The 24395-nt window shown below is 39.4% G+C and overlaps 1 protein-coding gene across 1 annotated transcript in view; it reads right to left on the bottom strand.

The window, feature by feature from the left end:
• The window catches only part of UST (uronyl 2-sulfotransferase), a 166294-nt gene that overhangs the window by 49598 nt on the left and 92301 nt on the right, over positions 1–24395 (bottom strand). Inside the window, exon 5 of the mRNA XM_040598992.1 lies at positions 12323–12476. Within this exon, the coding sequence (XP_040454926.1) occupies positions 12323–12476 (154 nt within the window). The remainder of the gene's footprint in view (positions 1–12322; positions 12477–24395) is intronic.

Raw genomic sequence — 24395 nt, 5'->3', positions numbered from 1 at the left:
TGAATACGGTTATTTGACTTTACATAGTCATCTTAAGGGGGGGTGGGAAGGAGCATTTGAAACAGCTGATGCATGTTTCTTTTTTTCTCTTATATCTTTCTTTATATAAGGTGGAATTACAAGAAAGACAAAACCCTGAAGCTCCTAGCAGCAAAACTCTTCCTTACTTGACTGGCTATAAGGAAACAGTGTCCAAATGCCCCAAACTCCAACTCAATGTAAACAAATACAGGTTTGCAGTTTATCAAAGTCTGTTCTCCCACATTTTCTTCTGGCAACACCATCTCACCAAGTTAAAAAAACCTGCTTTTATTTTTTTCTTTTTAATTAAAAGTAAAATCTACCACAAAAAGGCTGAGGGAATCGGGCTGTGCACAGCTTTCTGAAGGATTCTCTGTGACCGTCAGCATCCCTGGGTTTATTTCTATTGGGTTTTCATTTCATTAAGGTGCCAAGACATCTCAGAGCATGTGGTTTGAATCCATCCTCATCTCAGGGTACAGAAGCCATTAGTCTGCTCAAAGCTACTTTACTATGCAGTAGAACTTGCCAATTGCTCTTTTGATTGCAACTGCTTATCAGTCTGGCAAAGAAGCCAGCCCACCACCGCACTGTCTGAAGTCCCTCATCCTTTCATATCCCTTCAGGAAAAAAAAACCCCAACAAAACAAAACCTGAGAAAGGAGGACACCTAATATGAGTCTGGACCCTTCATAATAAAAAAGTTCACTTATGTGAAGCTATTGGTATGCTGATAACCCCATAACACAAATCAAACTCTTGCAAAAAAAAAAAAAAAAAACAACAAACCAAACCTCTTAAGAAAACAAAAAAGAAAAACATCTGTAGCAATACCCTTTATGTCAAGATGGACAAATATGATTTCTGGAATATCTGACACCTGAAGAGCACTCCTGTGGGAAAGCAAACCAGGCACTTGGCCAGCAGAGCCAAACAGAGAGAACATCCCAATCCAGTTGCCAACACAAATCTGTGGGACTTGGTTGTTTTGTAGAAACACAAATGCACGTTTCTACATCATAAGAGCATATTGAAGCAAACAGAGCAAGACTAGACAGTCAGCACCTGTTTTTTGGGAAAACTATTCCCCAGTTCAGATCCGTTCATTCTGTAATAAGACTGAAACAGAAGAACAGAGGTGTGGATTTAGTTTCATTTTCACTATTGTAAAAGGGGTTCTTTCCTTTATTTGTGTGTGTTTAGTCAGTGAAGAACTACAGACATTTTTTTTTAAATGAAAAGAAAAAAAGAGACACTACTCACCATGCAATACAATGTGTTCACAAACTTGTGAATAGAAGACCCTTAGAATAAATATTTTTTTCTTACAGTTACTTACCACTAACACTACATAGTCTTCACTGAACAAAGCAGGATGCTGACACCTGACGCTGCAAAGATACCCATGCCTGTCCTCTGCTCGTGAGAGAGAAAGAGAGGGCTGATCGCAGCAGTGCACAAAGAGGCGTATCTCGCACAGGGAAACACTCCCTTGTCCTGACAGTTTCCAGTGTGATACTCAGGGTAAGGACTGTGTACTCTAAAGTAAGAAGTATTTCTCTGAGTGGACAAGCCAGTCTGAATAGTGGCTACAAGAGCCCTCAAATCTCACATGGTAAGATTTTAATTGTTGAATTAGACATTCCTGCTGTGATTGTTGTCATTAGTCCTTTTAATTCAAGTAGCCTATTTATTTTTTTCCTTCCTCTATTTAACTAAAAAGGCAACACCCTCCTCGGAAAAACTATGATCCCTGCACTGAGGACATGGATTTGAGACTTGTCCTCCTGTTTCCACTAAGCAGCTCCCCCTCTTCTCCATCCACTCCTCCAGCTCCTTCTGGTTCTTCCTGGTCCTAAGTTCACATGATAACCTAATTTGAAAGATGACACCATCAAACTAAGCAAGGCTGGCATCTTTACCATGGTGCTCCAGGCTGTTCTTTATAGAGAAGCCAAACCTTAAAGCCATGGTCTGACATTGTCCAGACAGTATTGGATAGAGGTTGCGCTAGCAGAAGACATACTGGTCACAGGCAGTAGTAGTTCTATTTATAGCCTGGGAAAACAACAATATATCAGCTTTAGCACCTGAAAGAAACCTGGACAGTGCCCCTTCAGCACCACTACCTGCTGGGAGGATGCATGCGAAGGCAGCTGAGACACTGTGCAGTCGCTGGGAAAGGCAGCAAGGCAAGAAGCTGTGGAAGTTCACTAGGCTCTGCCAGGTGGGCTGGCTGGGAAGTGCCTCCCACCTCCCCAGCGTGGACATGCACCCCAGCTATGTCCCATGAGACATTCAGGCACCTGATTTGCATCCTGGCTCCAGGAGCATGAGCCTGGGTGCTGAACAGAAAGGAGCATCCTGTGCTCCAACAGGCCCCAGGGTCTATGCAAGCTGGGGCCAGGACCAGGCACTGGATTTTACTCTGTAGCCTAGAATAAACCCTAGATACTTCAGAAGAACTAGGACAAACTAAGTCTTAAATATGCCTGGGCACTGAATGTCCCTTTTTTTCTGCAACACGCCACCTCTGCTTCCATGTGGTTTCAACATAAACTCTTTCAGAGCCTTAAAAATACACGGATCGCAAGTGTGACCTAGTCATTCTGCAGCCAACAGAAGAGTCCACATCACCACCAAAAAAATTACACAACAGGAAAATATTTTGTTGCTGACAAACACCTAAAGCCCAGGACAGCCTTGGATGCTTTTATAAAAACACAGCTATCCCTCATGATGTCAGCTATGCACCCCGGGCAGGCAGTTCTCATCCCACCACCCTGGACTCTCCTAGTCATCCACTACCTCAGAGCTTCAGCTTTGCTTTAGATAATAAATTTTAGAGATTGGGATTTCAGTTTATTACACTTCACTGGCAGAGCTGACAGCCAGAAAACTTATGTACAAACCACAAAAAGGAAAGAGGACGACAGACAAGGAATAAAATGGGCTAATAAATTCAGTTTTGTTCTCATGGGTTGTCAGTTCTTGCAGGTTTTGACACCTACAGAGTGAAGTGAATATCTGACTGCTTGAAATTTCATTATCATGCCAGAGCCTGAATATGTTCAATATATTGGCAGTAAGGGGAGGGCTGCCCCTCTCTGCCCTTCCTCTATCAAGAGGACTAAAAGGTCCTGCATTTTCCTTCCCCATCAAACTGCCAATAAAAGTTTTCATTTAAAGTGGTTAGAGCATAAAGCAACCAGGAAAAGGAAACAGGTCTGCTCCTAGCAAAGAGTATACTTAGGAGGGCATTTAGCAGGGTTTTCTAGGAAAGGCTACCATGATTTTGTTAGACAAGATTTCAAAATATTTTTAATTAAACATGAATACAGTACTAAACATTTCAAAAAGTCAGACTTCTAAATATATGCACACACACATATATATATGACTATTAGCTGGGCAATGCCACATCTCTGTTATCTAGGCCACGCATAAAATGTAACTTTAGAATTATTAATTTTAAAATTTATAAGAACAGAAATGGAAATTGGAGGCATTCTTTTCTTCTGGATGATAAAACATTGCAGTTCTAAAAGCCGTTCTATTCCAACTTTAAACAAACAAAACATCAACCAATATTTAATTTTACTCGATGACTACTGAAGACTACTTTACAGCTTCACAATGCACCAAATGTTGGACTATGCACTGAAGATAACACTCACATCACAGATTCTCTTGTTTCCATTCACCTACAATAGTCATTTGCCAGCTAATTATTGCTAAGTCATCAGTGTTGTCTCAGACGTGTCTTCCTGCTGTTTTCACGTTAACAAATAAATGAGAACTGAAAACTGAATACTCAAATCGAGACTTAGAAAAATCATCAAAACACGCAAAACTCATCCATACTGAACTATTGTACATCAAAACCAAGAGACTTCTACTTTCTGGAGAAAAGGCACTGAAAAAAATGTTTAAACCCACTACTGTCATGATTTTCAAATCTTCTGTTTTGGTACCTTTACTATTAGCCATGCATAATGTAAACTTGTGGATGCATGTCACACTTTAAATGTATTTGTATCGTAGCTTTTTAAGATACATTCGAGAATAGTCATGACAGCGTTAACAATTAAAAGCTTCAGTGTCAGTTTGAAATTCATTGATTGGCAGAGCTGTAAGATAACAAAACCTTAGCCACTATGGCATAAACCCAAGAACACTCAATCACTTTAAAGTCAAGATACAATATGTTCAACTGGAGATGCCTATGATGGTAAATATCTTATATAAATTGCCTAGTAGTAGAATTTATTTGCAAGCATGTCACCACAAAGTTTGCTTCTGAGTTATCCAGAGAGTCACTAATTTCAGAAAATCAGTATGGGCTATGAGGAACATCTGCTGTATGTACAGGGCCCTCTTCTGGGGACCCCTGAAGCTCTGGCTATGTGCTTACCAGAGATTTTTCTGAGGAAGAGACCTTACCTTGGTAATTAATAGCCCTCGAGAGCTACATATTTACTCTTTTTAAACAGACTAAAATAGAGTAGATAAGATTATTTCAGTTGGAAGGGACCTACAGCAATCATCTAGTTCACCCACCTAACCAAAAGTCGAAGTATGTTAAGGCCATAAATGCCTCAAACACTGGCAGGCTTGGGGCATCAAACACCTCACTAGGAAGCCTGTTCCAGTGTTTGACCACCCCTTCTGTAAATAAATGTTTCCTTTTTGAATACATACAAACTGCTATCCACAACAATGTCCAGCAAAGACTTCCACAGCTTAATTACATGTTGTCCAAACCATCGCATCTTTCTGCTCTTTCTTGGATCTGGCAGCTGCCCATTCCAGTTAGAATATTCTAGGTCTCACATTGAAACAACCCATAAGCAATCATCCTCGATACAACTTTCCCACGCCTCCTACAATTCTGTCTTTTCATATCCTACCCTTTGTTTACTTCCTCATCTGAAGAATCCTAACCTTTGTCGTTCCTTGTATGGAAATTATTCCATCCTTTCATTGCTGCTCTTACCCATTTCTGAGTATATTGCAGTTCTTCCAAATCCATTTTGAGAATGGGAAGTCACAAATGTCAAATGAAGGAAGTCAAATGCAGCCACACTACAGATTTATACACGATGAGGTTTCTCTGTTTTGTTCTCTATTGCTTCTGATTTGCCTTTTTTTGACTGCTACTGAGAACCAAGCTGATACCATGGTAAAACCATCCACCACACAACACAAGATCTCATTCCAGACTGGTAACAGTTCGCTGAGAACTCGTTTTCTATGTGAAATAGGGATTTATCCCCCTCCTCCTCTTTCACTGAAGGCAAGGCTGGCTTTTATCCCTGGGCTATACAAGAACGTTCCTTTCTGTTCCTGTTTCAATCTCTGAAAATATATCTCCCAAAACCATAACACAGACATACCTTCTTCTCTTATACAGTTTATACGGCCTTAGAAGGCCAGCATCAATATATTACACTATTTGTTCCGCATTTGGGATTTTCCACTGTACAAACAATAGCTTCCTATAGAGAAGCTTGAAAAAACTAGCTACCACAACACATAACAACCAAAAAAGAATGCAAAAGAGAATATAAAGAGCTATCCTGTGTTCATGCTCAGAAAGGCAAAACAAACTTGGCAAGATCACCATAAAAAAGAAGATTCATCATTCTCAACTTAATACACTAAGTCCTTAAATAAAGAAACATAAATTACTATATATACACAAATGTCTTAAATACCATATATTGCTTACTGATGGTGGTAAGACCCTGTAACAATGATAAATTTAAATAAGATTGTGGATCCCTTAGTGCTTGGAACTTTTCTGCTTACTTGGCTTCTCGTGTACTTTCTTAACATTTGCAATAGCCAGAAGTTTTCAGACCATTACAATACTGCATGAAAAAATATCTCATGTTTTAACATTCTGAAGCAAAATATTGTGGTTATTTTGCATCCTGCCACCGTGAAAAGGAATGCAATGTAGAATGGTATCATTAAAAGCAAAGCATGGTATTAATAAAATCCAGATCTTTTAACCTTTGCTATTAATGTAAATATTTATTATAAATTACATGGAAGATTTTAGTGCTGCAATCTTGACCAATAGTATATTGCTTATTTACTGTGTCCAATTGACTCAGACTAGTAAATGAAAACAGATTAGGAAGGCACATTTTCTTGCTCTCCTATAATTGCAGAAAGATTCAATGTTTGGAATGAAAACTCCACAGGGGAACATTCAAAAATATTGAGTTTATAAATTACAGTCACTGAAAAGTAAATGTCAGTCATGAAAACATTTCCTTTAATATTACATTTCATAAGTTGTTTAATCAGTCCCTCCTCCAGCTGAGGTCTGAATTATCATTAACTTTGTTGTTCAATAAATTATTAATACAAAATGGGAGAGTCTAAGGGAATGAGGGAGTGCACACAGCAGATGAAGCGTTACAAAAATGGGCCAGAAATTTTGCTGTGAAGAGTTAATGCAGTAAAAGGGAACAGCTGGAGACTATTAAAAGCACTCATTAGAGGGAAGAAGCAGCAAACTGTTCTAATTGGGTCAGCTGACAGGTGGCTGTGCTTCAGCAGTGCCCTCCTGACAGCCCAGTCCCAGCCACAGAGATTGATGCTACTGTGTGATCCTCACAGCTCATCTACAGCTGCAAAGCTGCGCCGCAGCTCAGGACACATTGCAGGACACCCAGTGACCAATTCAAACCATCCCAGCACCAATAACACAGGGAGCAAAATTAGTACTGTATGAATCGGGGTAAGTTAGGGAAAAGACCAAGAGTGCATAAAATGTTTAGTCTCTTAACTACAGCTCAGAACCCAGTAACTGAAAAACGTACTTTTTAATTTATATATTTAACTCCCCAATATCTGGTATGCACTGTGTAGACATAGGCAAACCATTTTAACCTCTGCATGCCTCAGATTTCCAATTTTAACAATGTTAACCAAGTTCACCAGACCCTCCCCAAAAGTTCCAAGGTTCAGTCAACAGACGTGTAGCCCCTTGTGAGGTCCTCAGCAGAAAAGTCCCATATAGAAATGAACCCTCTAATCCCTTCCTCCACCAAACCTGCAGGCAAAGCAACTCTCCGACTGCCTTTCTTTAAACAGAAACACACTCATGAGAGTGACAGGCAGGAGGCAGAGGCATGGCTTCCATACCATGGCGTCTCCTGGAGGCCATGCCCCTGCCAGACTTAGAAACGTCAAGAAACATCTAAAGTCATGAAGGAGAAAGCTCAGTGTGTTACTGCTGATGACAATTCACAATACAATTAGCCATGGTTAAATATTTCTATTAGCCTGATAAAGACAGGAACTGCTTTCAGAAAACCAGCTGCTGTCAGAAAACCAACACAATTGGTAAAAGAGTATTTTTCATTGTAGATAGAAATCTGGGGATATGAATAATTGAATTGGTTAAATGTATTTAGCAAACATATTAATGAAAAACAATGTAGTCATAAAAGGAAATTCTCAAAATTCAGGAATACAAAAAAATGTTATATGGAGTTTAACTGTTCAGCTTTTTCTATTATTTTGTTTGGACTTTACGGAATAACCTAAACAACTTTAGTTTAAATATTTAGCAAGAATGCTGATCTTTGCCACGGGAGAGATCCCTGTTGTACGACACCTGACTTGAAAGTTCCCTGACATTCTTTGAATCTTACTTCCCTCCTCACACACTTTTAACAAATACTTTAACGCATAATTTAAAAGACAAAAAGACAGATGCTCCCTTTATGGGATTAGTTGCGTGAATAATCTTTATCATAACTGAGGCTGAGTATTGTTAGAATATTTTTAATTTTAGCTGAGAAAAGCGTATTTATTTTCAGAGATGAAGCTGAAAGACTATGCTGAGCCTAACAGAGATGCAGTGTAAACTGAACTGGTAATTATAATGAAAATCTGAAACATCATATAGGAAGGTAGCATGCTCTTAATGTACTGAACGATCTTTTTATTATAAAACCTCTCTCTTCTGAGAAATTAGCATAAAGATGTTTAGATCTTGAACTTGAGTGAGTTAGAAGCCATACTACTTGTGAGCCTAACAGAGATCAGAATCACATATAACCAGATTTTCTGCCATCCAGGCAACAATACACAGCCCATGCTGCTTCACACACTCATCCAGCCTTAGCTGTCTCAGATCGAAGTTTTAGCAAGTATTAAGGAAAGATAAAACCTCCATAAATATCTTTTGTATTTGATGTCTCAGGCTGCAGTCATAATAAATACTAGGTAGTTACTAACAAACCTTCTGGAAAGGACAATTTTAATACAAAGCTTTCAAATATTTGTGGTAGTCCCTCTCTTCATCAGGAGTGCTTCCTGCCTTCTGCACCTTCAAGCCTTAAACTATATCACCTGGTGCACATTTTTCTTTTGCTAGGTATCAGCAAGCACCCACAGCTGTACTGATAAGTTACTTGCTATATTGAAGCATATTTACTCTAAGAACTCTAGTTCAACCTGCAACACATTCATTACAATGGATTTAAATTAACTTTTGTGAATTTACCTCATCTTGCAGGACCATAACGTAGGGCGACTCTCACATGAGTGTGCTTGAGACTTGACCTGAGGCTTTCACCACTGTTTCAGACCATTACCTCTGCCATATTGCAGGCTAACACATGGCCACTATTTATTTTGGGGAAGCTTGTAAGTGATCTCTTTAGGTGACTGACAGTAACTCACTTGAGCAGAGAAAGCAGTGGGTCGGGGCATGGAGCTGGCTGATCTGGGTGGAAAGTCTTACATTGCAGCAGCTGCCTCTGCTGTATCTGACTCATGAATAAAAGGCTTGTTTTCTACCCTGGCTTTCAATTAAATTTTGGTAAACACAGACATTTACCAAAACATTTAAAACAATTTATCTGACTCCTGAATGAATGCTTGTTTTCTCTGGAACAGAGTCAAAGCCCGAAGCTCTATTCAGAGAAAATTTCAGATTATCAGTGAACAGCGGAAATTTGTGTCTCCGTTTCTGATCTTTGCAATGTCAGCAGTTCAGATTTTTAAAGTTAAAAAAGCAGTGCCCAAGGTACTACAAGACTTCAAGGTGTTGTTTTTTTCTAATCTCTTTTTTTTCTTAAGGATCAGAATTGAGGGGAGGGAATGCCTCCATTAAGGATATCACAGCCTGATGGCCAAGCAGGAGTTCATCAGACACAAAACCTGATCTTAAAATGCTTTTCCTCCCTCAACAGCCTGCTTGATAAAGGTGCTGAGCTCCCACACATTCACACTGCAGTTTCTGAGATGGAACGCATGCTGCCCTCAGCTCTTCAAGGGAGGTCAGTGTTGGCAGCTATTGACCAAGATGCCAGGACAGCCTGCAAAGGTCTCCCAGTTGCCCACAGCACCTTCCAAGCCAAGAGATGGGAAGCCAGAAACATCATTGCTGATAAAAGCACAATTAGACCCTAAATACTCCAGTTTCAAAAGATGTGCAACTTTACCCAAGCAAACCTTTCTCTCCTCGTAAAACAAAGGAGTTATGATTACAGCTTCTCCAGTCCATTTTACAAGTCTGTAACTGCTGTCTATACAAGGCTTCTCAGGCTCTTCAGGAATGAGCTCACTGCTGTGGAGCAACCACCAGTCTTGTGTTTTCCTAGTTGTTGATTTAAGGCATGATAGAAGAAGAAAAGTAAAAGCTTCTCAAATCCTCCTCCCCACTTTCATGTATCTGCTCACAGTCAGACACACCTCATCCCAAATGACCTGGGTTTAATTCTGTGATCAATATAGAAAATATTTAGCAAGCTAATTCTAAGCTTATGCTTCAAGTAGTTCTCTGTAAAAAAAAAAAAAACAACACTGCTTTATGGTGAGTTTTCAATTGAAAAAAAAAAAAAATAGGGAAGAATTGCAAAAGGTATGAGGCCAGCAATCAGGCAAGCCATCACTCCTGTGCTAAAGGGCCACTCTGGCTTATGCTCAGAGGTAAAACCAGCTGCTTACTTTCTTCACAACTAGATCAGGCAATTGATTTAGCAGGCTTCTGAAACTACCATTCCACAAAATCCATTACCTGAGTTTTAAAATTCATGCCAGTAGATTTCCTTGCACCACTGAGGAAAAGATTAAAATACAGTCATGCAATATATTACCTGGTTGGATAGCACATTTCTTACAAATGCTTAACATCCAGAATGAATGGCTTTTGTTAAAATGAATTTCACTGGCGGGTGGCCTATACATTACTGTGACAGGGGCAACTGGCCTTTTTGAGTAGTGTAAATGACAGCTAAAGTCTGCCAAGGAGGGATGGAGGGCAGATTCCAAAAGCATTTCCAGGTTTCTAATAATGAATTACCAACAGAGAAGAATCAAAACAAAAAAGCAAAAATAAATTTTATAAAGGATGCTGATGGTGTCTCAGACTGACAAACTACCTTTTGAACAAAAGGATTACTTGGCCTCAGATGGCCACTTTCTATTTCCTTTTCATTACAGCTTTTCTACTGATCTGTGTATATGTACCTAAGTGTGTGTGTGTGTGCATATAAATAATTAATTTCTTAAAGAACATCCCAACACAAATTATGCAAAGTGATTTCTTTCTATTAGCTTTTAAACCAACACAAACAAGAGTAATTACATCTCCTCATTTCAGTTCTGCTTGAAGTAAAATTTCACTGGCTGTACATATCACATCTTAAACTGTACAGGCGGTACTGCATTAATGCCAGCTTTTACAGAGTCAGTCAGTTGTGAGAGATGCCAATCACTGCATGTTCCACTTCAAATAAGTAGACGACGCACTCTGAGTGAAGTACAGACTGTACTGCTCATTTTTAACATTTTCAAAAAAGGAAACGTGACAGTGCTAACATAATAATAATGTAGTAAAAATCCCACTCTGCATTCATTTCTGCAACCCCCTTGTCCCATTTGCAGACGAGAAAACAAAAGTCCACGCACACAGCACACAATGCTGTTGGGACTGCCATTCAACTCTGCACAGCAGGAATTCAAAACCTGCTCAGCTGATACAGGGGCCTCTCTGGTATCTCTAGACATACAGCAAATGAGAAACCCTTTGCAACATTACTGAAATGATTTTATATCTGTACAGCAGATGTCATTTAAGTTTAAGGCTATACACAGTTACACTGATCCACCCTGCTCTTCAATTATTCATAATTTATAAGCTTATCTGTTCACAGGGTTTTGCAACAGTAGTAAAGTACGAAAGAAAGCAGCACAGCCCTGTCATATGGGGAAAAAAACACCCCAGCCCTCCTTGGATCCATCTGACCTCAGCCAGGACTAAAATGTGTTGTGTGGCAGTCAGTCAGAGCCGTGTTCTCTACAGCTCATCGACACCACATCTTGTACTCTACTGCTCCTCCAAAACATTGTCAAACATCCTCTCCTTTTGTTTTCCAAAAGCCACAGTCCTCTCTTGTTTTGGTGTTGTTTGGCCTCCAATATCTCATAGCAGACCATCAAACAGTCCTGCCACCATAGTGTCATTGAATCCTCTGCAGGTTCAAGTGTGGATGAAGGCTGAGTCTAGTTAAACTGGATCTTCCTTACAGAGAAAGTATTAATTCCACCATCTGGTCATCTTAGGGAGCTGTCTGTCTGTGTGCATGTAAAGAGATCAATATCAAACAATCCAAGCACCTCCCTAGGCTCTGTGTTTCTCATTCAGCACTTGTAGAATGCCTACTGCCACAGAACCTTGGTCTGTGACAAAGGCTGACAGGCATTACAACAGTTCAGCAGTTCCACAAAACTTGAACTTACTATGAACAGCTCATCCAACATTATTGCCACCTCCTTAATCCAAAAAGGCAACAAAACCAAACCAAGAACGGACATCAGAGCCCCGGTATAAAGAACGCTATGCACAACTTACCAACAAGGACATTAGAGGCTTGGGCTCACTGAACTGCTGTTTCCCAATTTTCCTCTGAGGCTGCACAGTTACAGCCATAGTTTCCATCTAAAAATCTGTCTTAATATTCACAGAATATTGGCTGAATTATTATGCCTAACCACTATACAGTGCAAACCCAACTCAGTGAAAGGACCATAACTCAACGGTGGCATCTGGGACTTGCGGTCCGCTTATACAAGATCAAACTGGATCGCTGAATTCATCAGCAACACTCACATAGTAAAGCTGACCAAACTAAGGATGAGGCAGGACAAAGAGGAAAAAATGCAAGCCAGACGATGCCTTAGTGTCCCACGTTTCAAGCATCCAGTTTGAACATTGGCATTGTGTAACTATGCTGGGAAATGGGTAATCAGAGCCTTTATTTAAACATACCAGGTATCTTTCCTCCTGCCTCATGCTGGGAGTACGGATCATGTGATTCTGTTCTCCTCTCCAGTCTCCAAAACGTCGAAAAAAATAATTGGATAAAAATCGATTGACAGGATCTCTAATAATATTGATGTACACCGGCTGGTCTCCTCCAAACCTGGTGGGAAGAAAAATGAGTGAATCTCATCAGAAGGTTCCACAGAGGCACATGTATCCATCCTTCACCTGAATGTTTTCAGGTGTCTCTCTACAGAGATTATTCAGAGCTTTTACAAGGTTAGGAGGGAAACTGAGAAGCTTACAACTAGTTACCAAAACTGCATAAAAGGATGTAAAATCTCTTTAGGATGAACGGTAAATATGTTATCACATTAAGCTACACGTGTACACAAACAGTTTAAGACCATTTCTGCTACTGTGTCAATAGTGCTGCTTCTTGAGTTTTCTTCTTGCTGTTTTCAGATGAAGAACCTTCTGCAGCTGACCATGAGGAAGAGCATTTCTTCTTTGCAACGCTTCCCATCTTGGAAGTCACGTCAGAGCAGGCACCACCTAACACTAACTGCCATAAGGCAGCCTTGGATCACGTTCACCTGTACAGTAAGTGTAGTAACGTACAAAGGATTTTGCAATATTCAAGCTTATTTCAAAAGGCTTCCTTTGGATGAGCTGACAGATATGCATGGTATTTCCATTTATATTTGCTGGAACTTGTGCATATCTTCCTCCCCTCACCCCTAGCCTGCACCACTGGCTGGATTTGAGGTTATGCTGTGGTTATGCAATGCCTTAACCCTGTACTGCACTTCACGAAGATTTTTTTATTTAAAAAGTCAGTATGAAAGTTCCTATTTCTAAAAAAGAAAGTAATTATCAATTTTAGGTACACACAAGTCCAAGGAAAAGGAAAGGGTAAACCAGCTGTGACCAGGCTCTGCACAAAAGCAAAATACAGCATAGGTACCTGCAATCTAGAGATGAGAAAATAAACCAGACCAACCTCATCAGCTTGACTTTACCCTCCTGAATGCCGCCTCCTGGTAATTAACAACAAAAATCTACAGTTTAATACATGGGGTACAAAAAGAAGAAAGGAGGAAAAAGGAGCTTGAGAAAGTGTGTCATTATACTGCACTTACACAGTGTTAAAATATTGACTGCATGTTTTATATCAATACACAGCATCAGGAGAATAGGTCTAACTGGAATGAAAAAAAGGAAATTGCTTACACTCTTCCACGGACAAAATTGAAGAATGGACATTTATGCTATAGAACAGACTTATGGACTACAAACACTGTTGGATAAAGAACAAAGTAAAACCTTTTTGGATTGAGAAATTCACAGGATAAATTCCACTTGGAATATGCCTGATCTAAGAACATGAATTACGTTTCTCCCTTCTGTTTCCCCAATTTAGGAGAACAATTCTTGCTAAGCACTAGCTTATCCTTTATTTTTTGGAGCCTGAGTACATAACCATATTTAAGTACTTAAATACTGTTCTGATGATTTTCTGAGTCATGATTTATATATTTTTCTATAAAATGTAAAATATTAGATTAGAAGAGAGAAAACTGAAGACACCCTTTAGATTAAAAAAGCCCTCTGGGCTCCTCTTCATCTTTTAAGTCAGATGAATAATTGAATATATGTAATAAAAGATCAGGGCTCCTCATAAATATTAAAAAGCCAGCAAAATTGTTTAAAAATATGAATTCCAGTAAAAGACAAGAGAAAAATCCCATACAGTTTCAACTTGATTTTTATTCTGCATGATCCCCCAGATTGCTAAAGACAGCCTGCAAAGGCTTGTCTCATGAATAACTATGCATACCAGTAATTTCATTGACCTCAGTGCTGCAGGATGGCTGTCATAATTTGAAATTGCACAGACTACATGAAACTTTAAAACAATCCAATTAAAAAAGCAAGATAATCCTTGCTTCCTGATTAACGTAGAGCCCAGTTGGGACATGGGTGTGCAAGGGAAGTATCCTGAATCCAGTATCCTGCATTCCTCTCTGAGCTTGTCTCTGCTGCTGTCTTTACACAGAAATAAAACCTACATCAAAAAAAAGGCATTCCTTAAAACACCATCGGTCAATGAGGGCATAAAGCTTTGAAAGTATTTATTCAAATAGAAAGTTTTTGGTGAATGCCATGGCTGGTAGCCCTGAAAACTAAATGTTTCAAGTGAAATTGCTGGCAAGAATAGGTTGCACATAAATTGCTGAACACATCACCTTCCTGCTGCTTCATACATATCAGCAATAATCTGAAGACAGAAGGGAGTGGAGAAAAGCAAAGAAAAGAGGAGACAGTGAAGACAGTAAGAAGTGATGACAACAGCAAGTTCTCTTAAGATAGAGACAGAATGATTACAAGACTCAGTGAAGCAACAGAGCAGGGATATCCTGCCTCAGGATTTATAAGGGATGCTAAGCCTAAGTGCTCCTCAGAAGAGAAAAGAATGAAAAGCAGGCAGCTATTAGTTGTCTATATAGAAATATTCAATACATACTGTCTTTTCTGAAGTTAAAGGAGGGATCGGATTGCATAACCAACATAGAAGTGTCAGAGCCCATCCTTCTGCTAGTAAGGTCGTGTCCCTGAACACGTGAACTGTAAATCCAGCACCAACAGCTCTGAGAAAAGGCACATACAAGCCTGTCCATCCTGAGAGGCAGCTGAGATGGAAGGCCATTCTTCCACAAAGAGCTACAGAGGAACTTCTCATTTCTGAAATGGAAACTGTACACCCCCAAAACACAGGACAGCTCAAATTTCTGATTTCTTGTACACTATAACCAGCCTGGTATACAACCAGCTGTAGTTGCTCCACCAGGCATCAAGCAGGGAATTTTTAGAAAAATTAAGTCTGTTCTGGCTGTTATTCAAATCTGCATTTTTTCTGAACATTGTTTGTAATACTTCAAATTCCAACCATTTGTTTCTATGGAACGTACTGAGGACCTGTTGTGGAAGCTAAGCAGTACTTGCATAGCATAAAAAAATCATACTGGTTAAAAAAATCAATAACCTTAAGCTATTTAAAAAGAAATAAAAATAAAGGGCAAATCAATGCTCCATTTGTTGAAGTATGTTCTGCATATTTTTATGTACCTATCAACTGCAACATATTAAATAGTACTTAGCTCTCCAGAGTGAAACTCTTCAAATTAACACCACCCACAGGAAAGTGCTCTTGCAAACAATAACATATTGTGCTCTCATTATAGAGCACATCACCTTATTTATACTCAAATACCTATCGTGAAGGATTCAAAAATGGACACTCATATTTTTCTAGGCCTGAGCAGAAGGTTTACCTTCTCTGAGTGGGATCTAGATTGGATCCTGCCATGTTAAAGGTACCTGATCATTCCCATGTCTGACAGCACATTGCTACAACTGGGTAAAGCAAGCCAGAACACCACCACTCCAGTGGAGCACTGAAAAAGCATACACTGATCCTCTGCAGTACTCTTCCTGTACTTAGCTTCTCCTGATTTATTTAATATATACAGTATTTAAACTCATTAGTTTTAACTGCTCTGTTGTGACAGGTATATTTTTGGAGTCCTCATCAAAATAACTAGAATATTTGCAGGCTTCAATCAGTGATACTTAAGGCTCATTAATAACATATTCCCCCATCCTTTTTTTTAATAAAATTGGAAAATAACAGGCCTGAGAAGTATGCCAGATGCTGCAAGTCTGTCCCTTTGAAAAACGCCCCTGATGAATTCTAATTTTATTATTTATGTGAGCAAAATCTTTGTTCAAAACCATTTACAAACCCTTTATAAGATGAGTTTAAAAAATAAATAATTTAAAAATGCAACAAAAGTGATTTGCTTGGCTTAAAAATGGATGATCTCTCAGCTCCTATTATTTTTCATTTCACTTAAGGAGGCTGCTGCCTTTCCATTCATCACAAAACTCTGCACAAGCAGAAGCAGGCTTCTTTATCCCTGCAGGCAAACTACAGATCTCAAGGAAAAGACGACTCCCAACCTATCTAACCTCTGTAAGAATTATGGCTGCTTCTTACTCTTTTAATATATAATGTCTCCCCTTAAACAAATGAGTTGTTTGCTAGAAATTCAATATAACAGAAGCAAACAAGAACTGACAGTCATCTAATACTAACAGAGACAGGCATACGGTGTACTTCCTATAAAGGAAGCACAATTTCCTTGTACAGCTTCATACAATTGGGAATCACACACTGAGAGCACAATTGCCCAGCAAGTGTTACTCATCAATTATGTTACACCTCCATTACCTGCTCTGCAGCACAGCTTCATGGAGAGGTCACGTAAAAGCACTAATGTACAGCTTTCCCCTTTTTAGGACTCTAATAAGATGCAGTTACATCAAATTTTCTCTTCTGAAAAAGGTATCTTGAAAGTTCTTGTAACATCTCAGATTCGCATGCACTTGTGGCAAAGCAACTCTGTTCTGCCCACAAGGCACCAGGCACCTCTGGGATGCTCCAGCGACCCTCCTCAAGGACGAGCTGCAAAGACTCCCAGAGGAGTGGGCTGAGGTCTGGGACTACAGCAGTATTGCCAGCCTCCAAAGTCAAGGAGTTTATCTTGCTTTTGTCTGAGGTGCTTTGCTTCCAGCTTTTGTGCCTTCACCCTATGCTGTGGTCACGTTCTCCAGCTTTTCTTTGGAATTAAGAGGGGGAAAAAAGGAAAGTGAGTTGAGATAAACCTTTTTGTTTCTGAACTGCTTGCTTGGCTGGCCTGGCCTCGAATGGGAGTTATGTGTGGAGATCCAGAATGCCCAGTGGTTCAAGGTTAACAGCACAACAGTGCAAACTGGCAACATTCCACTCATTAATTACCCTTTCAGGAGCTGTGATTTCAATAGTAGGAATTTCAGCTTCTGAAGTGATGTGTCTGGGTAATGTTGTAAAACTCACAACTAAGTCCTCTGGGAATTGCTTAGTAAACTGCGTCAGACCAGCGAATAGCTAAAAGATCATACTATAAAGCCTTATAGTTCTCTATTTCACTATCCTGTAAACCTCCCAGAATACTTTATGCTATATATCTCTCAGTCTTTTACATTAATGCATGCTAAACAATGAGGAGTTTTTTGCTATGTCTTTCATTACGCTGAGGATATCAAAGCACTTTCGTATATAAATTCATAGTGAACAACACCAACACTAATACAAATCCTGCCTGGGTCTGTATAGCATCCCCAACTCACATAAAGGCAACACTTGAGCCGGAAATACTAATTGTGTTTTCATTTATGTAATACAAAGTTACAGCTAGAAACAAGAGAGAGAAGAGTAATTCTCCACAAAACGCTAACAGCAGCTATAGTCAAACTCTGCATTATTTAAAATCACTTAATTCCAGACACCTTGTATCAGGACTTTCCAAAGCTCTGGCTCAGTATCTCTCTGGACCTCTGATTAATATTTAATTATAATTCAGAAATGCAAATGTTGCACATTATACAGAGGAACAAAAAAAATAATTACAAATTACCACAATAAATTTCCAACACATAGGAGAACAGCTGATACGGCTTTTTGGAAAGTACTAAATCAACAAACGTGTGTAGAAAAGATACATCTTCAGAACCGGATGAGACCACAGATTTAGCTGAGATAGATAAGTTCACATAAAAGGCTGGGGCTCAACTTCTTAGGAAGTTTATAACGTGAAGGATGCTGCAACGCACTCGGCACCGCATATTAAACCTCTCATATGAATACATTTACCAAGTGTCATGGGTGATTCCAGCTGTCCTGTGGAAATGGCTGTCACAGAGAGCTACTCAAGATAATGCTGCAATGACCATATGGAAATTGAAATACAGTAAGTTGAGTATAATCATAATAATCAATAATTATAAACACCACCACCACCCCATTTAACTTGGTGGTACATATTATGTATACAATGTATAGAATATAAAAATCAATGTAACTGGAATTGAAAACATGGCTGCTTTTTTTTGCCAGATGTGAAATTCTACATAATCACCATCAACCAGAGGGATCTGTGCATATCATCATGCTTGAGGCTTTGAATCTACACAGTTCAGCATGATAATCTGTGACTCAGAAGATCAGTGCAAATCTACTGATGATATTTTCAGATAACAAAGTTGCAAAAGGAGACAATAATGAAAGGAGTGGTTTGCTGATAAAGGGACAACTGAGCCACACAGCAAGCAAGACATAACCAAACATCACGCACTATTATGGCAAGTAAAACCCAGAACATCTAGAACCAGAAGCAGAAGACACTCACAGAGAAGGAACAGTTCTGGCAAGGACTTGCATGCCTTCACAGATTATTAGCAGCATGTGAGACCTTACAGGCCAGAATATTCCTAGTTTCCCTTTTTCCGAGAAGCAGCAGCAGAGAGGAGCAGAAACCTGGCACAGCATTGATGTAACCACTGAGAGTCCATTTTAAGGAAAAATGCACAAAGTTCACTGCGGACTCACAAGGAGGATGAAAAAAAAAATGCCCTGCAATGGAAAAATGTTAAGAAACTGAGAACACTCAGCTTGAAAAGAAAATAAGAAGGGGAAAAATACAGAGAAGGCTGAGAGGTCACTGCACCATGTCATGTAAGAAATTACACATGAAAGCTTACATAGGGGAAACATTTGATAAAAGGAGGCTTTACATAGTGGCAAATGTACTCTGAAGTTCAAGAAAAAAAGAGTCAATTGGATTTCTCAGAAAAATTAAGAGGAAAAAACCAATTTACAATCCAAGAGAACAGTTTAGTATCAGAAGAATTTACCAAGGGCAGCAGATTCTCTATTACTGACGATTTCAAATCAAGACTTGAATTTCCTTTCCTGAAATATGAAGGTTTTAGGTTCAAACCTAAAAAGCCTGTATTGTGCATTACACAAGGGTGAGAAAGACTACTAATTACTTGGGACTTCCACAATCCATCTTTTTGCCTGGCAGGATCAGCTATGTAATTGTCACTATCAGCTCCAAAACCCTTAAGCACAATCTATTCTGTTGCTTCGCTGTCCTTGTTGTTCAACCCTTTTACTAGGTGTCTGATCTAGAGTTTTGATGCAATTTAAGACCATCACATCTACTATCATTACTCATAAATAACTGTACAGTCCCTTTATCTCTGCAGAACTTTTTTAACATAAAATTCAAAAGTGTTATCATAGTCACCTCTTTCCCAATCTACTCTATTTTTTTCTTCTCTGCCCTTTCAATCTTTCCTCATAGGTACATTTTTTATATATCTGATCATTTGCTATACTCTCTTTTGGACTCCTTTGGAGTAATCAACATCTTTCTTAAATTACTCCCAAACTGGTAACATTATCTATAGCGTGGATGTGAGCACAGAAACCAAAACGACAGTAGAAAAAAAAAAAAAAGGATACTTTAGGCATTATGCCTGATCCCACCATAAGTAACTAAATTTCAAGCAACCATCTCTATTCTGAAAATATTTTATTACCAGCTGAATGAAAGCTAAAATGTCTATTATGCAAAAACCACAGGAAATCTAGGGAAATAAAATTTAAATCAGATAACCTAAAAATCTGTGGACTCACCACAGAGCAATGTTTTTTACAAAAAAAACCACAAACAAAACACCACCACCAAAAAAACCCCTTAGACCATACAAAGGTCAAACTGCATAGCAGATTTGTGCTTAGCCTTCCATCAAGTCACAGTTAAAAAACATCATTACACACTCACATCATTAAAAAAAATGTAGTATAAAAAAAGGAAAAAATATGCAGGAGGGATTACAGCACCATGTGGCCATTCATGAAATGTGTACTTTACAAGGCAGACCTCACATGACGGTAGAAAGTGTTTCATGATGTGTTAGTAAAAAGTGTGGATTATAATGAACACACATAAAGACACAGTGTTAAGGCTGTGCACATAAGTTTAGCTGACATTTCCCTACTTTTAAGAGCTTACCAAGAGGGTAATAATTTTTTGTTACCATGTTTTTAATGACATTTCCTAGGTGTGTATGGTTTTTTTTAAAAGGAGAAAAAAATCCTCAACATGAAACCACTTCAGTAGATAATCTTAGGCTGCGATCATTGTTCGGAGTTGTTGACTCAAGGATGAATTCGAAGAGCCCGATTCCTTCCCACAGCTGACCTGTACAGAATCAGTACAAGCTGCCTGAACTACTGCTGTTCACACAAAGTATGCCTGAATTTGCACTGGAAGGGTCATGGACATTCAGCATCTTGTTATGCTAGCTCCACACATTTGCCCAGCACACTGTTTTCAAAAGCTAGTGAAGCACTGTTAACACACATAATAGGCATGTTCTGCAAAGCATCTATGCTCTGTGTGGTATTACTGGTTCCAGAAAAAGGGAGAAACAAGAATACTGAAGTTATTAATAAACCTGAGTGTTGTGAAAAATATCCCATGACTGTTGTAAGTCAATGAAAAGAGCATCACAGAATCATCCTGATTTTATCAGCCTCTTACCAGTCTATTAAAAAATGTAGAAGTTAAATTCTATTGCCAAATCAATGGACCAAAGACACATACATAGGCTAACTTATGGCAAAGCAAGATATTTATTTGCCTTAAAAAATGGTGAATATATCATCCAACCCTTACAAATGATCAACAAGCTAAAATGCAAGACTTCCAAACACCACGCTGTCAGCAGAGTGTGCTCCGGCTTTCAAACACACAGCTCCTTCATCACACAACATATAACCAAGTTCATTCCTTCCGATTCACCTCCTTTTTGTTTGTTGGCTACAGACACATTTTACAGACCCCAAGAACAAGGAATGCTGTAATGACAAAGTGCTGTGTTAAAATGCAATTTTTAGAGCTGCTTCTGCATGAGAAAAAACCACAAAACTGATGAGTAACAAAAAACCATGAACAATACTCAGAAACTAAGTTTAGCTTTGGGTTTATCCAGATGGGAAACTCTCTTGGTTTATCTCTGTCTTCATACAACATGTGATTCACTGCTACCCATAATTCAGAATTCAGGTCAGAGTTGAAGGAAAGTGTCCAAACTGATAAGTACTGCTGCAGGTGACACTGTCTGCTGCTAAGCAGTCTGATGTACTCATTTTTATTAGGTAGTGTTGGCCATTATGTCTGTTTAAAAAGTAATATAAAAAAATAAATAAATCAGTAAAGCTGATAACAGACTGTCTACCAAAAAAAACCACTTTTCAAGAAAAACAAGAACTTTATACAATAACTCTGCTAATGAATAACAGAAACCCAAAAATATTTCTCATGTTACTCCAGGGACTAAAAAGCAAGTACCTTCCCAAGCAGAAAGACAAAACAGATGTTTCTCTCCTCCCCAAAACCTCTCATGAACTGAGCAAGAGGCAGAGCTGGGGCTGGCATCCCAAGCAGGGCACAGCGAGGTGGCTGCTGGCTGTGGCCCAGCAGAAGGTCCAGCAGCACTGTTTTGCTTGGCTTTCCCTTCAGCAGACGCACCTGCAGCAGTGTGGCTGTCTCTGAGTCTTCTACTGGCCTTCCAAATTCGCTTTGAAACTGGCCAAAAGGTTCAGAAATTACTTAGCCATTAGGTGTGAGGGAAACTGGGAAGATACGCAGAGCAGCTGGAACAGTTGTATGAGTCTTATTTTCTTAGAAAATTATGCTAAAAGTGTTGTCCCCTCCCCTCAAGCACATGCACACCTATGCTAAATACATGCTGCAGATATTAAACTGCTGCTGAACAGAAGAAGGCAGCAGCCTGACAGCGCAGAAGGGATGACTCCTCGCATACTAATGCTGGGCAATAATTCACCCTGGCTTTGAACAAGTAAGATATACTAAACTGAAATACAAGGGCTAATTAAAATGTAAGATTAAATTGACTCCATGCTTTATCTCTGCATCTCCTTACCACATCATAGGAAATTTTAAAGGAGATCACTCCCCAGCGGCCTGTAACTACTGCAGAAAGTAAAGAAATCATAGCTCCAGTAAGACATGAAAAAGCCTGTTTCTCTCTTTGGGTGGTCTTTTTAATGCTTCTCCCTCCTATGACTTTACCCTGATCTAATCAGCCAGCCTTTAAACAAGCAAAAGTCACGCAGCAGTCACTGACAGAGGCACGTTTGTAAGTTTTTACACATTCCCCTGTAACATTCATTTACCCCACCACAGGAGGGAGCAGCCAAGCTTCCAGCTCTGCCTGAACCAGAGTCCATAAGTGCATGCTTGGACCATAACAGTTCAGTGTCGGAGGGAGGAAAGCTGCCTTCCCATGTCCTAAACGTGAATTGTGCAATTATCCCCATCCCTGACCCAAAATTAGGCCTCACCAACCCCTGTGCATTCTTGCAAACGTTCTTTCTGCTTCTCTGAAATCTCTGACACACCAAAGACCTTGAGTTGCTGCCCAAAGACTGTTACAGTTACTTAATTCAGCAGAAGATTACTAAGAGGTCAAGCGGGGCTATTCCAGCTTCGGGATTCTTCCTGCTTCATTTTTTCTCAGGCTAAATAAATAGATGACAAGCAGCATTTATGATAAAGCACAGCAAACAACCTGCAGCTATCCTGAAATAGCTTTTTGTCTCTCTGCAGGTTATTCTAGTTCTTCACAGCTTCTGCACTCTAACACTGTACTGCTTGGATCTACCAACAAGAACTGCAACCTCAGCAGATATATCAGCATATATATCTTTACCAGCTTAGAGTAGAGTTATTCTTTAATATTCACTTCTGATTAATATTTTGGATGCTTTTCCAAGCAACACCAATATATAAACTTCAACTCAGAAAGAGAAAAAAAAATATCAGTATTTTCACTAATTTAATGGCTCTCACACTTTTTAAATACATGCAGCATTGACTTTGAAAAGGAACTGGAACACGACAAAGATAAATGGTGGCTGTCATCCTGGTCCTGCAACATGCCCTTTTCAGGCACACATCCCTGCATGGAGGCAAACCTCCTAAATTCCTGAGTATGCACAAGTGGAGGTGGGTGTCTCTGCCCTGCGCACTACAGACCACAGCACAGGTTATGACTGACAACTTCTACAGCTCCTTAGGTATGTGAGAAAAAAAGTTTTTTGTTTTTTTGGTGTGGGTTTTTTTTTGTGTGTGTGGTTTTTTAAACATAGACCAATGCACCCCAAGAGTACAAATACACACACCAAGGGAGATTTTCTTTTCCATATTTTTCTACTTCACAACATCCACTGCAGTCGCACAGCAGCTTGCAATTTTGCAGATTTCATGTCATTAATTTTTTTTCCCCTTGGTTAACACATTGAAGAATAATGAAGGCCATTTCTACAGAATGGGAAATGTCAGCCTGGTAAACAGTGATCAGGAAAGGATCTAGGAAACACACGAGAAAAACAACTTGCCCCGAAAGTCCAGATTGCTGTGGCCCAACTGTATCTTTAGAAGGTATAAGCACAGTGACTGCATTCTACCATGCACAGCGTTAGTGAAGCTGATACAGGTCCAGAGCACAGTTTTGATGCTTGCACTTAATAAAGACTATGGAACAAGTGAAGTTTCAGAGAAGGGTCACAGGGTTATTAAATGGATGAGGAAAACACCTGCTGGCAAGAGGCTTGAGAGTACCATGGAACAAAAGAAGCATTTCAGTCAATAAAGAGCAAAAGCCAGAGCAATTCACGTTAGAAATTAGCCACAATAATTTGACAGTAAAGTTGGCAGACAAATGGAACCAAGTGCCTAAGGAGGTGGCAGAGGTGGTGTAACACAATGCCTTCAAACATAGCCTGGATGACTATCTCATGGAAGACTTCTGAGAAATATACTCTTTTTCCAATCAAGAGCAAGAAAAGCCCATGCTGGGCTAGTGTCAGCAGCCACAGCCAGTATGAAACCAAAAAGCACCTAAATGCTTACCTCTGTGTATAAGAATGTTTCCAAGTAGGGTTGTAAGAAGGAAGTCAGGTATAGAGAGGTCAGTCCAGCATTTAGGGTGAAATGAGTAGGACACAACAGCCACAGAGCCATAATGAAAAGCCTTGACCCAGGAATCACAGGTAAAGGATAATCAATAAACAGCACCACCTTCCCTAAAAGAAACGTTC

This window comes from Falco naumanni, chromosome 6 (genome assembly GCF_017639655.2).
Source record: "Falco naumanni isolate bFalNau1 chromosome 6, bFalNau1.pat, whole genome shotgun sequence".
Taxonomy (NCBI): Eukaryota; Metazoa; Chordata; class Aves; order Falconiformes; family Falconidae; genus Falco; species Falco naumanni.
The sequence above is the reverse complement of the archived record's forward strand: the minus strand, read 5'-3'. Positions and strand labels throughout refer to the sequence as shown.